This window comes from Eretmochelys imbricata, chromosome 5 (genome assembly GCF_965152235.1).
Source record: "Eretmochelys imbricata isolate rEreImb1 chromosome 5, rEreImb1.hap1, whole genome shotgun sequence".
NCBI lineage: Eukaryota > Metazoa > Chordata > Testudines > Cheloniidae > Eretmochelys > Eretmochelys imbricata.
In genome coordinates this window covers 50,584,507-50,596,937 of record NC_135576.1, presented here as the reverse complement: position 1 = coordinate 50,596,937, position 12,431 = coordinate 50,584,507, and the positions used below count along the sequence as shown (strand labels likewise).

Sequence of the window (12,431 nt, the reverse complement as noted above, 5' to 3'; positions counted from 1 at the left end):
TAATGTAATTTGCAGAGCCTGAATGTCAAGCATGGCAATTACTCTTTCCAGAGTTAGGGGTTGAAAATTGTGCCTTGTGTCACTGGAGAAAGGTAATTTTTCCTTAGCTTGGTACTCCGAATGCCCAAACCTCAGGTAGATGAATGCCAAATGGGATGGCTAGTGCCGCTACTCATGACTGGGGAACCAAATACCTGCATAAATCAGCTACTCAGATGCTGATCCTCTCTGGTCCCTACCCTGGCCTGTGGGGAGAAGAAAGATTGCCAGCTAGAAGAAACCACCAGGAGAGCATGCCAGTGCTGGCTTTCCCTGGCTTATGGAGTAGAGGGGAGAAGTTCCCCTGGTCCCAGTAGGGTGAAGGAAAGAAATTCACCCAGCTACCTCTCATCTATACTCCTTGGGGAATGGGAGAGCAAACTGCAACAGGCAGATTGTCTGGAGAAGTGGTGGTTACTGAGTGGGACCTGAATATTGAATACAAGTAGCCCAACACGGGGCCAAATATTAGGTCCCATGTATACCCCCGCTTTGCACAAAAGTCTAAGATTTTACCTGTGTCTGTAAGTGTTCAGATATCAGTTCCTTCTAGTCTATAAGAAGTTGTTAATTCTGTGTCATTAAAAGGTTATTTCCATAGCTCTGGATATATTCCCCTCATTGCCATATTAATGTGGACATTCTTAATACTGTATTTTGACCCTTACATGTATAGTTATAAGAGGAATATTTTAAATTTTTGTAGTTAAAACTGCAATAGGGCAAAGAGCTGTATTTTGTTGTTTATTCTTGCATTTGTTATTGCATAACACGGTTTTATAACCGGGGTTGGACATGCTCTTTGCCCCATGCAGCTTGCTTCTGAAAATATGGAGAGGCTATCCTTAAGCCCCTATGAAAATAGCAGCAAGGCTGTATATAAAATAAAGCCTAGCAAGCATGCTTGAAAACAAAAATGAAGGTGAATATATATCACCAATGACTGTTCAAATAGCTACATTACTTCAGGCTTTCAGGCTCTTGCCTCCTTCTTTACTATTTCTGTCAGATGATCTGTCTTTCAGCCACCTGATCTGTTAGACCAGTTATTTGAACAGCAGAGGATTACTTTGGCATAATATACTATGTGTGGAAGTATTCCCACAGAGAGAATAGTAATGAAATAATTCTGAGTAGAGAATAGTAATCTTGAGATGCAGCTAATGAAAGTGGATACATTTATATGGATTCATGCCTCAGAGAATGTTCACTTCCTCTTGCTTGTTATAATGTGAAGGAATAGTTATTTACTTTCGCTGCAGTATCTTCAATCTAATATATGTGTAGCCTCAAGTCAAAACATGTCTCTAGATAAATGGGACTGTTCCATTCTAACAAAACATATCTCCTGAAACAAGTGCGCTATAGAATTAACGCAAGCTTTGGCAAGCCCCACCAACGTTTGTCTGTCGAGAGGAAGACGTGAAGCAGAACATTCCCTGAATTCTAATTAAATAATTATCATTTCCCCACCATGTGTGAAACTGCTTCTTAGATCATCTTTTCATATTAGCATCCTGTAGTTTGTACATGGACATTTATTACACACTGGATAAAACATGAAAAGGATGACAGAAGAACCACCACAGAGTGCATTTAAGCAGAGAGTTGCTGAAGTAACAGCTCGTTCTACTTGGGCCATCTGGTTGTGAAGCTTGGAATGCATCTTTCATGCTATAACATCTGATGATGATGTGGAGCATGTTTACACTGGGGGCCTGATCCCATATTATTTGCATGCTCATTTGATCACTTTTAAACCCCAAAGAAATACAGAATTACGGCTGAGACAGACTGTACTTGTCGTCCTGTCCCTTGGTATTACATATATATGACTTGTGCACAGGAGTGAATAGTAAATTTGTACAGGTCAGGTCAAGCTTTACTCTTAGATTGGTAGCTAAAGGACAGGTCAAGCTCCACTGCTCCCCTTTTACATCTGAGTAGGCTGATTTTCTGTCCTTCTGTATTGTGGCTAGTTTGCCTCTCATCTTTAGTTTTACTTTATTTAGAAGCCCTCTAAAGTTTATCTGGACCATCATTTCCTCTAAAATACTACTCCCCACAAAAGCAAATACGTCAGTGAAAGCAGTGGAATAATTATATACTACAGTTTGGGGAGCAGAAAACCAGGAGTGAGACTGCATTAGTGCGTCAGGGGTACAATTAGGATAGCAAAAATTGGGGTGGGGTGAGAAGAGACATGTCCCCTTCAGTCTCCCTCCTGTATGCTCACATGTATGATCCTGAATTTGCTATGAGTGGCTCACCCGTTCTAGAAGCTGACATCAATTGTATTAAAGAGACAAGGTGGGTGAGGTTATATCTTTTGCTGGACCAATTCTGTTGGTAAGAGACAGACAAGCTGAGCGACACAGTTAAACCGACCTAACCCCTGGTGTAGACAGTGCTAGGTTGACGGGGGAATTCTCCCTCTACCTAGCTACTGACTCTTGGGTAGGAGGAGTACATACACTGACAGGAGAACCCCTCCCATCAGCGTAGGGTAGTGTCTTCACTGAAGTGTTACAGTGGTGCAGGTGCAGCGCTTTAAGACAAAGTGGGGATGAGGGATGAGAAAGTTACTCACCTTGCAGTAACTGAGGTTCTTTGAGATGTGTGTCCCTGTGGGTGCTCCACTCTCCACCCTCCTCCCCTCTACTTTGGAGTATTATTCTGATTTCTCCACGGTAGAGAAGGAACTGAGGGGGTTGCAGGACGCGCGCGCTCAGGCAGACTCTAACAAGACTGCGAGACAGCACCTGAGCGCGTGCATCCCGACCAGGCACTGCTACCAAAGATCTCCAATCAACGGCGCCGGGATGCACTGTCACCTGGAGTGGAGCACCCACAGGGACACACGTCTTGAAGAACCTCAATTACTGCAAGGTGAGTCACTTTCTCTGACCTCATCCCCCTTGTCTCTCTAATATCCTGGGACCAAATCAACTACAACAACACTGCGTATTTCAACTGTATTGCAGATTTCTCTTGGGAATGCTAATAGGTGCTGTATAAACACACATGTAGACACAGTCCCTGCTCCAAAGAGCAGGGAAAAACCAGACTCAAATAAATGTGGCAAGCAAACAAGGGCATGGGAGAAAAGAAGGTAACAGTAATGAGATCATGTAGTTACATCAGCAAGCAATTTTTGTGACTTAATGGTTCTGAATCATTTAACTGACTTAAAATATGTTATAAATTCACAGTCAAACCATAACGCTCTGTGCTCCCTTTAATATTTGCCTCCCCATTTGAAAAATACAACCCTAGGCTTTGTGCCTCTTATTTTTCTATTGTATTTGTTTTCTCTCTCTTCGTAGGCTGTTCCTAACTGATGCCCTAGCCACCACTATTAGTTCCATTTTAAAATCTCTCCTTTCCACACTAGCCCTCCTCCCCTGGGGCAGCTACCACACAGGGGGCAGCGAGCAGAGATGGTAAGTCTTTATATATGGCAGGAAGTCTATTAATTGCAGAGCATACACTGATGGCACTGTACTCCGAGGCTATGGAGGTGCTGCAGAGGCTGCCCATTACCCAACTCATTGACTTAGGCCATGTCCACACTACAAAATTATGTTGACCTCAGTTATATCGGCGTACAGTCGCTGCAGTTATTACATCGCTCGTGAGTGTCTACACCATGCTCCTCGTGTCGGCTTTGCACATCCTCACCAGGAGTGATTGTATCAATGCAGACTGCAGTGCACTGTGGGCAGTTATCCCACTGTGCAACTTGCCACCATCCAGTGCATGATGTTTGGGGAAGTTTTAGCAATCCCTCATAGGGCTGAAACCAGCCACGCAGGGGTGACTGGGAGCATGGGTTCAACTTTCCATAATGAAGTGTTCTCCATCCCACAATATTTCACACCTCCTTTCAAAATCCCTGCAAACCCACATGTCCTTCCTTGCTGTCCACCATCTCTGTCAGAAGCATGGATCCTGCATAGTTCTGCACTATAGTGATGAGCATTGTGAGAACAGGGCACAAGATCCTTCAATATTTACAGAGTTGGAAGAGAAGCTGTGGGGAACAAGACGATACCTTGGAGGCTATATAAAAAGAAACAATTCAAGGCAGTTGGCGGCATTCATGGAGCAGCTGCAGATAGTGGAGACCAGTTCTAGGCCTGAGAAACAAGCACTGACTGGTGGGATCTCATTGTCGTGCAGGCTTGGGAAGATGAGCAGTGGCTGAAGAACTTTCGGATGTGCAAGGCCACATTCCTGGATCTGTATGCTGAAGTCGCTCCAGTGCAAGGACACCAAAATGACAGCTGCATGGACAGTTGAGAAGTGAGTGGCGATTGTACTGTGGAAACTTGTGATGTCAGATTGCTACTGATCAGTCAGGAATCAATTTGGAGTTGGGAAATTGACTGCTGGGGTTGGTGAGATGCAAGTGTACAGGGCCATTAATCACCTCTTGCTATACAGGACTGTGACTCTGGGCAGTGTGCAGGATACAGTGGATGGTTTTGCAGCAATGGGCTTCTTGAATTGCGGTGGGGTGATAGATGGCATGCATATCTCTATTTTAACATCAGACCCCCTCGCTGCAGAGTACATCAACAGAAACTGCTACTTTTCTACGTAATGCAAGCGCTGGTGGATCACTGGGGATGCTTTACCGACATCAGTGTGGGCTGGTCAGGGTAGGTACCGAATGTGCACATCTTTAAGAACACAGGATGTTCAGAAAGCTGCAAGCAGGGATTTTATTTCACTGGCTGTCTGCTGATTGTGAACAGCCAGATTTCAGGACTATAAGAAGAGCTCAACGGCTCAGGGAGGCTTTGAAATATCATTTTAATAGTGAGCCAGAGTAGTGTGTGTTGCTGTAGTGTGCTCTACCTGGCCTTGCTCTTTTTTAAACCAATATGAACCTTGCAGTGAGTGGTGTGTGGGGGTGTGTAGGAATGTAACATTGCCAATGCACCAGTTAATATTGTCTGTGTATGATGTTGTCATAGAATTTATAAAATGAAGTTACAGGAAATTGGTGGGTGTTAGACCTACTAAGCACCAGCAAGCATATGTTGTAAACTAATAAAGATGAATTATGTTTCAAAATATAAGATTTTATTCTGTAACCGTGGAATTAAAAAATAATGTATAACTTAATCAAATTTGATGAACTAAGAGAAGAGAATTTATGAAGTGGAAAGAACAGTTATTTCCATTTCAGATGCACATGCACCAACCATATCTTTCATAGGTAAGTGTATGGGCACTTAATGTCCCCTGGGGTAGAGTGGTTGGGAGTAGTGCAGCAGCCTCTGATGCCATGTGGAAGGTTGAGTGGGGTGGGGTGCAAGGAGGTTCTGATATGGAGTTCTCTGTGGGCTGCAGAGGGAGGTGAACCCAAGACTGTTGAACATACAGGTCCACCAGAGTCTGCAGCATTTCTGTTTGTAGCCCAAGAAGGGCAAGCATTTTCTGCTGCATGTCCCTCTCCTTTTCTTGTGCCTTTCTCCTCTTCACTCTATCCTTGTCCATGCTGTCTGCAAGGGTGATCCTCCAAGCCCCGTGCTAGTTCTCTGATTCAGCACTGGCTTGCATGATCTCCTGGAACACGTCATCCCAAGTCCTCATCTTTCTCCTCCTTATTTGTTTCAGGCATTCCACTGGTGTGGAGGGGGAGACCCTCAAAGCAACAATGCCAGCAGCTAATGCTGCATCGAACAGAGGTCAGTGTATTCATGACAGAAATTGAAACTTAGGATACTGAACATGCTCCCCTTCATCCACACAAGTTCTCAGCTTGGGTGGGATTGGGAAAATGAGGAGGGAATAGCTCACAGGCATGAGTGTATGTGTATAGGTCAAAGAAACTGAATAAAGGCACCGTTTTCCATGGGCAGTGGTGATGTCAGCTGATATTTCATGCCTGAGGGTGACAGAGACAGAGCTGCTGCGGCTGTCACAGTGCCTCCTGGGACCATATACTGCTAGAAGGTATACTCCAATGGTGCTGCCTGAAGTAATCGCTTAGTGGCATGGGAAGTGTCCTACCGTGGCAGAAGAAATAAGGCAGCCCTCCCTAGAAACCTTTGGCAGAGGATTGCAGACTACCTCCATGAAAGTTTCATCGAGATCTCTATGGAGGATTCCCTGACATCCTGGTGCACATAAACTGCAGAAAAGCAGATAGCAACGGTACCTCTCGGTTGTTTCACTAGTTCTTCTGGCACAAGTGAAAACAGTAATCAACAGATGTGACCTGCTACTTTGAGGGTTCTATCCCTGTAATTTAAAAGCAAACTGCATCCTTCCCCAGCACCAGGCTCACCCGTGCTCAATTGATGGGACTGGCTGGACTGCGGTGGGGTCAAAAACATGTCCTGGCTCACTGCACATCTGGATCCCCTAGGCCACCTGTGCACAATACTCCTCCTCCTTGCTGTTCATGGTGCAGAGCCTGTGACTCAAGCTCCTCTGAAGTATCCATGGAGATTTTAGGGGCGGTGGTGAGGTCTCTGCAGCAGGTCTGCAGCTCTGCATCAGATTGATTGTTGGTCCCCTTTTCCTTCTGGTACACCTGCTGCAGCTCCTTGACTTTTAAGTGGCACTGCTGCTGGTCCCTCTTGTAGCCTTTCTCCTCCATGCTCTGAGCAATCTGCTCATAGATGTTGACATTTCTATGGCTGGATTGGAGCTGTGCCTGCACGGCCTCTTCTCCCCGCAGGCCGAGGAGATCCAACACCTCTTGTGTACTCCAAGTAGCAGTGCTTCTGCAGCGTGGAGCCAGCATGGTCAGCTGTGCTCCCCAAGCTGGGCAATTAGGAAAAAGAACTTCAAAAATTTGCAGGGCGTTAAAGGGGAGGAGTGGTTCCCTGGTCACCTGTCTGCTGGGCAATGGAGTTCACAACAGTGACCAGAGAGGCCAGGTTGGGGGCATTGTAAGACACCTCCTGCAGGCCAGTAACAGTCCATTTAAGTAACTCTGTATCTATGCTGGCACTGTGTTGAGCTAACTACTTCCACCTTAACTCTACTCCATTTGGGGAGGTGGCGTTATTAAGTTGGCATAGCAGGCCATTTGTCAGCAGGAGTGAAATTTAAGAGTCGACACATCCACAGTTAGGTTGACATAAGGTGCCTTGTGTGGACTTAACTGTGTAGTGTAGACCAGGCCTTCTTTAGCTTTCCGATTCCAACCAACCATCAATGTTCCAACCCCACAAAACCTTCTTAGAAGATATAACTGCCGATGCGCTAGTGCAGGGAATGCCCTTCCAGAAGTGATATAGGCAAGGCACTAGCCATATTCTTGATCCCCATGTCTGCTGCAGGGCCTACAAGAAGTCAGCCAATTAATGAAGACTATGTTGAGAGGCAATCAGGGATAGAGGAATTATTTATTTATTTATATATATATAATATTATTTATTGATATGTATTTATTTATATATTATTTATAAGTTATGTCTACATTAAAAACAAACAGAAAAAGGCAAATATCCTATAAAATTGTAGCTTTCTCCCCTACCACACCTGTACCATGTTGCTTCTTTTCTTAATGTGAGCTCCTTGTGGCAGGGCACATAGACTCATAGAATCGTAGGAGTGAAAGGGACCTTGCCAGGTCATCTAATCCAGGCGCCTGCTGCACGTGTCTTCCTAGGTGATCTTGCAACTTGTACAAAAATGGAGCCCTGAGGCTGACTGGGGCCTCTGGCCACTAACAATATTACACACACAAAACTATACTAAAAGGTTAAGGTTGCAAAGTCAATCAAAAGTTAGGAATTGCTTGAATTAAGGTTGCTCATGCAACTTTAGTTTGGCCCCCTTGTGTATATTCATTATGATACAATCTTTATATGATTACATACTATTTTTTTCCAAAGGATCACTGTCTCATTCAGTGCACTGATAGATCATGCTCTGGAGATGAATCAGGGTTGAGTAGTGATGGAGGCATTTGTGTATAGGGCCCCTGCCTCATTTGTTGCGGAAGTTAGAAGGTATGTAGTGAACGATGCAGGGACTGCAAGAAGAGAAAGGATGGTCTTATGGGTAAGGCAGTTGAATGCTGGTCTGGAGAATTGGATTCTATCTCTGCCTCTGCCACAGAGTGTGATGTGATGCTGGACAGTCAAGTCACTTAAACAAAACTTTTCAGTTTTGCATGTTCCTCGTTTTATGACTGTTCAACTCAAGACCTTGGAATCTGATTTTCAGAAGCTCTGAGCGTGCACATAGCTGCAACTGAAGACTAGGTGGGTTGGCTTTGAACATAAGTGTTATAAAATGCTAAGTACTCTGAAAAATCAGGTCATAAGTGCCTCAAATTGGGCACCAACAGTGACATTGTCATTGTGCCTCTGTCGATAAAATGGGATTGTTATGCAGAGTTGTAGCCGCATTCATCTCAGGATCTTAGAGAGAGACAGAAGGTGGGTGAGGTAATTTCTTTTATTGAACCAACTTCTGTTGGTGAGACAGACAAGCTTTGGAGCTTACACAGAGCTCTTCAAGTGCTGCATTAGTTTTTCTCTCTAATCAGTTGCTATTTTTTCCTATCCTGGCTGCTCAGCTGTTCAGTGTTTCATCTATTGCTATGTGGAATGTGATTTTAGAAATTAGATTACTAAAACTAGAGGTGAGCAGTTAGCTTAAGGGACAAGGAACATATTAAAACATAACTTTATGTTGACAGGTTTCAGAGTAGCAGCTGTGTTAGTCTGTATCCGCAGAAAGAAGAGGAGGACTTGTGGCACCTTAGAGCCTAACCAATGTATTTGAGCATAAGCTTTCGTGAGCTACAGCTCACTTCATCGGATGCATTATGTTTATGTTGAGGTATCCATTCAACTGCATTGACTGTTGAGAAAGGTCGATACTTGAAACGTTGGTTGAATAAGCTATTCCCTAGACAGTGATGGAATTCACCACATAATAAAGGTGTTGACTCGTATTTGACTAGTGTGTTTGAATAAAAGCCACACCACCACCACCCAAGCTCTGTGCAGCATTTATGTATTATTATTCCATGAGAGCTTTCCCGTCATGTCATGGGTACCTCTACCCGTGGGCAGGAGCCCGGAGCAGTTACCACGGGGACTGCTGCTTTCGCCTGCCACGGCCTGTGGCAACTATTTTGAAAAATCTGAATTTTCCTTCTGAGGAAAAACCCAACCTCCAATTCCCTTCCCCCACCCCCACCCCGGGGCTCCAGGGGGCAGCAGGGAACTCGTGTAGCTCAGGGGGTTCCAGCCCCTTGGCGCGCGCACATTCCGCTTGTTGCTGTTTAAGGCAGCGGCTCATTCGCTTGCCCCTAAGCTTCCGCCCCCTTTCCCTGCCCTGCTGGAGGCTGAGGTCACTGCCTGCACCCAGGAGCCTCTCCCACCGGCTCCCGCTGCCGGGGCGGGGGCCATTGACGTAGCGCGGTGCAAGGGCTCTGTCAACAGGTTCCCCCCGCCCCCCGCGCGCTCTATAAAGTCGGGGCCCGGCGGCTTCGCGGCGCTTCAGCACCATGGAGAGCGCCCGGCTTGTCGCTCTCCTGAGCGCCACCTTGGTGCTGCTCCTCGGCGCCCGCGGCCAGGAGGAGCCGGAGCTGCAGCCTCGCGCCCTGGACCTCTACTCCACCATGGAGGACACGTCCCACGAGAAAGAGCTGGTAAGTGCCCGCCCAGGGGGGAGCTCAGCCGCGCCATGTGCAGGCTCCCGGGGAGGCGAGGGCTGGGGGAGCCCAGGCTGGGATCCTTCCCGAACCCCCTCGCTGGGTACCGAGCGGCCGGGGGTATTTCATGCAGCCGCAGGCGGGATCAGGGCTGCAGGTGGCCCGAGAGCTGGAGACTCCAGCTCTGTGTCACGACAGCCCTGCCGGGAAACGGAGCGGAGCGCCCGCCTTAAGGCGCTCGGTGCTCGGCGCTGTGCGCGCGGAGGGCAGCGCCCTGGTGGGCTGAGCGCTTGTGTGTTTGCAGATCGAGGCGCTGCAGGAGGTCCTGGCGAAGCTGAAAAGTAAAAGGATCCCGGTTTACGAGAAGAAGTTCGGCCAAGTCCCCATGGTGAGTGATTTCAGGTCCGAGCCAAGCCTCCGGTTCTGTCAAATGTTTCCAAGGCCTAAAATGGGCTCTCCCCGCTACAGCGATCGGGACAGCGAGATAAACTCAACTGAGGCTATTGATCTGAAAACTCAGGATCACCTTAGCATTGGACTAGACCATGAGACTGAATTAGACAAATACTTAAAAGATAACAGTGGGGGAGATACGGATCTCAAATACACGGGTGTAAGGGTGTCAATCTGGAGTAAGTCCAGTGCCTTCCCTAGAGACACTCCAGATTTACAGCCCTGTTACTGAGATCAGGATCTGTGCCCTCTTCTCAAGCAGTGAATGTGCTGCTGCTTCTCTCCGGGGAAAATACATTTGTAGTTCATTGAGCTGATCAGCTTTTGGTAACTCTTCTGTTTAATTTCTGCAGCATAAGATACCTTGGTTTGGCTCCCACTGTTGGCAAATTCAGTCTTTAACATTCTTGCTGTAAATGTCACTTTTCTCACGCTGTCTCGAAACAATTCAGATGGAAACTGAAGCAATTCTAAAAAAAAAAAAAAAAATGAGGAACTTTGAGATAAACGTTTTAGTAGCTGAAAGTAAATAATTTATGTAGTGCCTCCAGCACTCTGGGTGCTGTAAAAATAACCAGGAGTTGAGACCTTGACCATGTCGGTTGCTTTGTTCTGTCCTGTGCCTAAGAGTTTGTTGCTATTTACAGTGTGATGCTGGCGAGCAGTGTGCAGTGAGGAAAGGAGCTAGAATTGGGAAGCTCTGCGACTGTCCAAGAGGAACTTCTTGTAACTCTTTTCTTTTGAAGTGCTTATAAAGAATTCCCCACGGAACAACAAAAGGACCCAGTGACCTTGCCTGAAAGTAATACCTGTGCTCACCTGAAGGCAGTGGAGAAAACCTCTTGTGGTTTGTTATTCAGAGAAAGTCGGTTAGAAATTCTAAAGATGCCAGTGCAGTGCCATGTCTGATGTTCAGCATTTGTGCTCTCTTTCTCTGTTTAATTTTGTCAGTCAAAATGTGTGTATCACTGTGTAAAGGAGTTTCTTATATTTGGAAATTGTATTTTTGTATGTGGAATGTCCTAACGCAAATTAGAGCTAGACAGCACTTGTAAATTACAGGCCTTTCCAGAAATGAACTGAGGGGGAAACAAAGACAAAATAATATAGCATGTACAAATTATACATAGTGATGATTTTAGTTTATTGCCTTTTTGCGTTACAGTCTATAAGTCTGCTTCATGCTAGGGAAATTGTATGATTGGCTACACCATTCTGTTGACCTGCCCATCTGGTGAAGCAGCTGCTGCTGCTGGTATCACTAAGCTGTCAAAGCTCAGCTTTGGTGTCTCAGTTGAAAGACACTTTGGATGCAGCATGCTCATTCCCTAGCGGGTGTGAAGTGCCTCATTGCAAAATACCAACTCTCCTGGAAAAATAAGGAGTGGATTTCAGAGGTTTCTCCAGCCCTCCTTGGTCAGAAGGGTGACTGCATTTTGATTTGGAACACAAAGGTGTATATGAGTGTGAGGGGCAAAACTTGGAAAATATGGGGATCCTTCAGCTGTTGTTAGCGATGCACAGGCACTTCTATGTGAAAAACTCTGGCCTGGTATCTTCATTCAATTAAGTACATACAACTCCATAACGGCCAGTGGGAGAGTGTTCATGCCTCTGAGGGTAGAATTTAGATTTAAGGATGATAATCTTACAATATTAGCGTTGTAAATATGAGGAAATCTTGCATGAAATTGATAGGACTCACTGGTATAGTAACATCTTCCTGTGTGACTAAATAATTGCTTTCCCAGGGCTACTATAGAGAGAAACTGTCTAGATTCATTACCAAATGATGCCGAATGTTTCAATTATTTAAAGGCACACAAGACAAATTATTCACATATTTCTATAACAAACTGATGTAAAGCTTCTATTACATGTTTCATAGGTGTCCTGTATGTTTCAAAAAAGTCATAATGCGTTTTCAACCTTTATTTATTCTCTGTTAATAAAATCATTGTGACAAGGACAATGTTTGGAAAAAGTTTTAATTTTGTGAACAAGCACGGCAAGGAATTTTTTTTATAAACTGTAAAAGATTTTAGTTTTCTTTTGTTTTGGTAATATCTGCATTATTAATACATTTTGGACCAGATTGTCAGAGCTCTCTTCTGCAAAAATGCAGGTCAGTTACCATGATTGTGCACACAAGTGGCATAGACTGCATGTGAAAATGGACAGTTGGATACTTAAAAAGACATTTCTGCTCTGATTTTTGTGCACAAATTGAGGCTTAGTCTCATTATTCATTTAATTCAAATTGCTGCAAATGTGTATGATTTTTTCCGGATGTCATCATCAA

The 12,431-nt window shown here is 45.2% G+C and overlaps 1 protein-coding gene and 1 long non-coding RNA gene across 2 annotated transcripts; both read left to right on the top strand.

The window, feature by feature from the left end:
* The first annotated feature begins 5,474 nt into the window (after positions 1–5,474).
* On the top strand, positions 5,475–8,971 carry LOC144264635 (uncharacterized). Its single transcript, XR_013346083.1, has 2 exons — positions 5,475–5,738; positions 8,714–8,971. It is a non-coding gene; the product is annotated as an uncharacterized LOC144264635 (long non-coding RNA).
* Positions 8,972–9,529: 558 nt separating this feature from the next.
* Positions 9,530–10,944, top strand: CARTPT (CART prepropeptide). The gene is made up of 3 exons (XM_077816318.1): positions 9,530–9,673; positions 9,981–10,064; positions 10,777–10,944. The coding sequence occupies exons 1-3, from the start codon at positions 9,530–9,532 to the stop codon at positions 10,882–10,884; spliced, it is 336 nt and encodes a 111-aa protein (XP_077672444.1). The 3' UTR covers positions 10,885–10,944.
* The last annotated feature ends 1,487 nt before the right edge of the window (positions 10,945–12,431 follow it).

Bases quoted from the DNA above. Each gene is read 5' to 3' on its own strand.
- CARTPT (XM_077816318.1), top strand. From the start codon at position 9,530: ATGGAGAGCGCCCGGCTTGTCGCTCTCCTGAGCGCCACCTTGGTGCTG. The intron at 9,674-9,980 runs GTAAGTGCCCGC...GTGTGTTTGCAG, and splicing joins CGTCCCACGAGAAAGAGCTG to ATCGAGGCGCTGCAGGAGGT. The intron at 10,065-10,776 runs GTGAGTGATTTC...TGCTATTTACAG, and splicing joins AGTTCGGCCAAGTCCCCATG to TGTGATGCTGGCGAGCAGTG.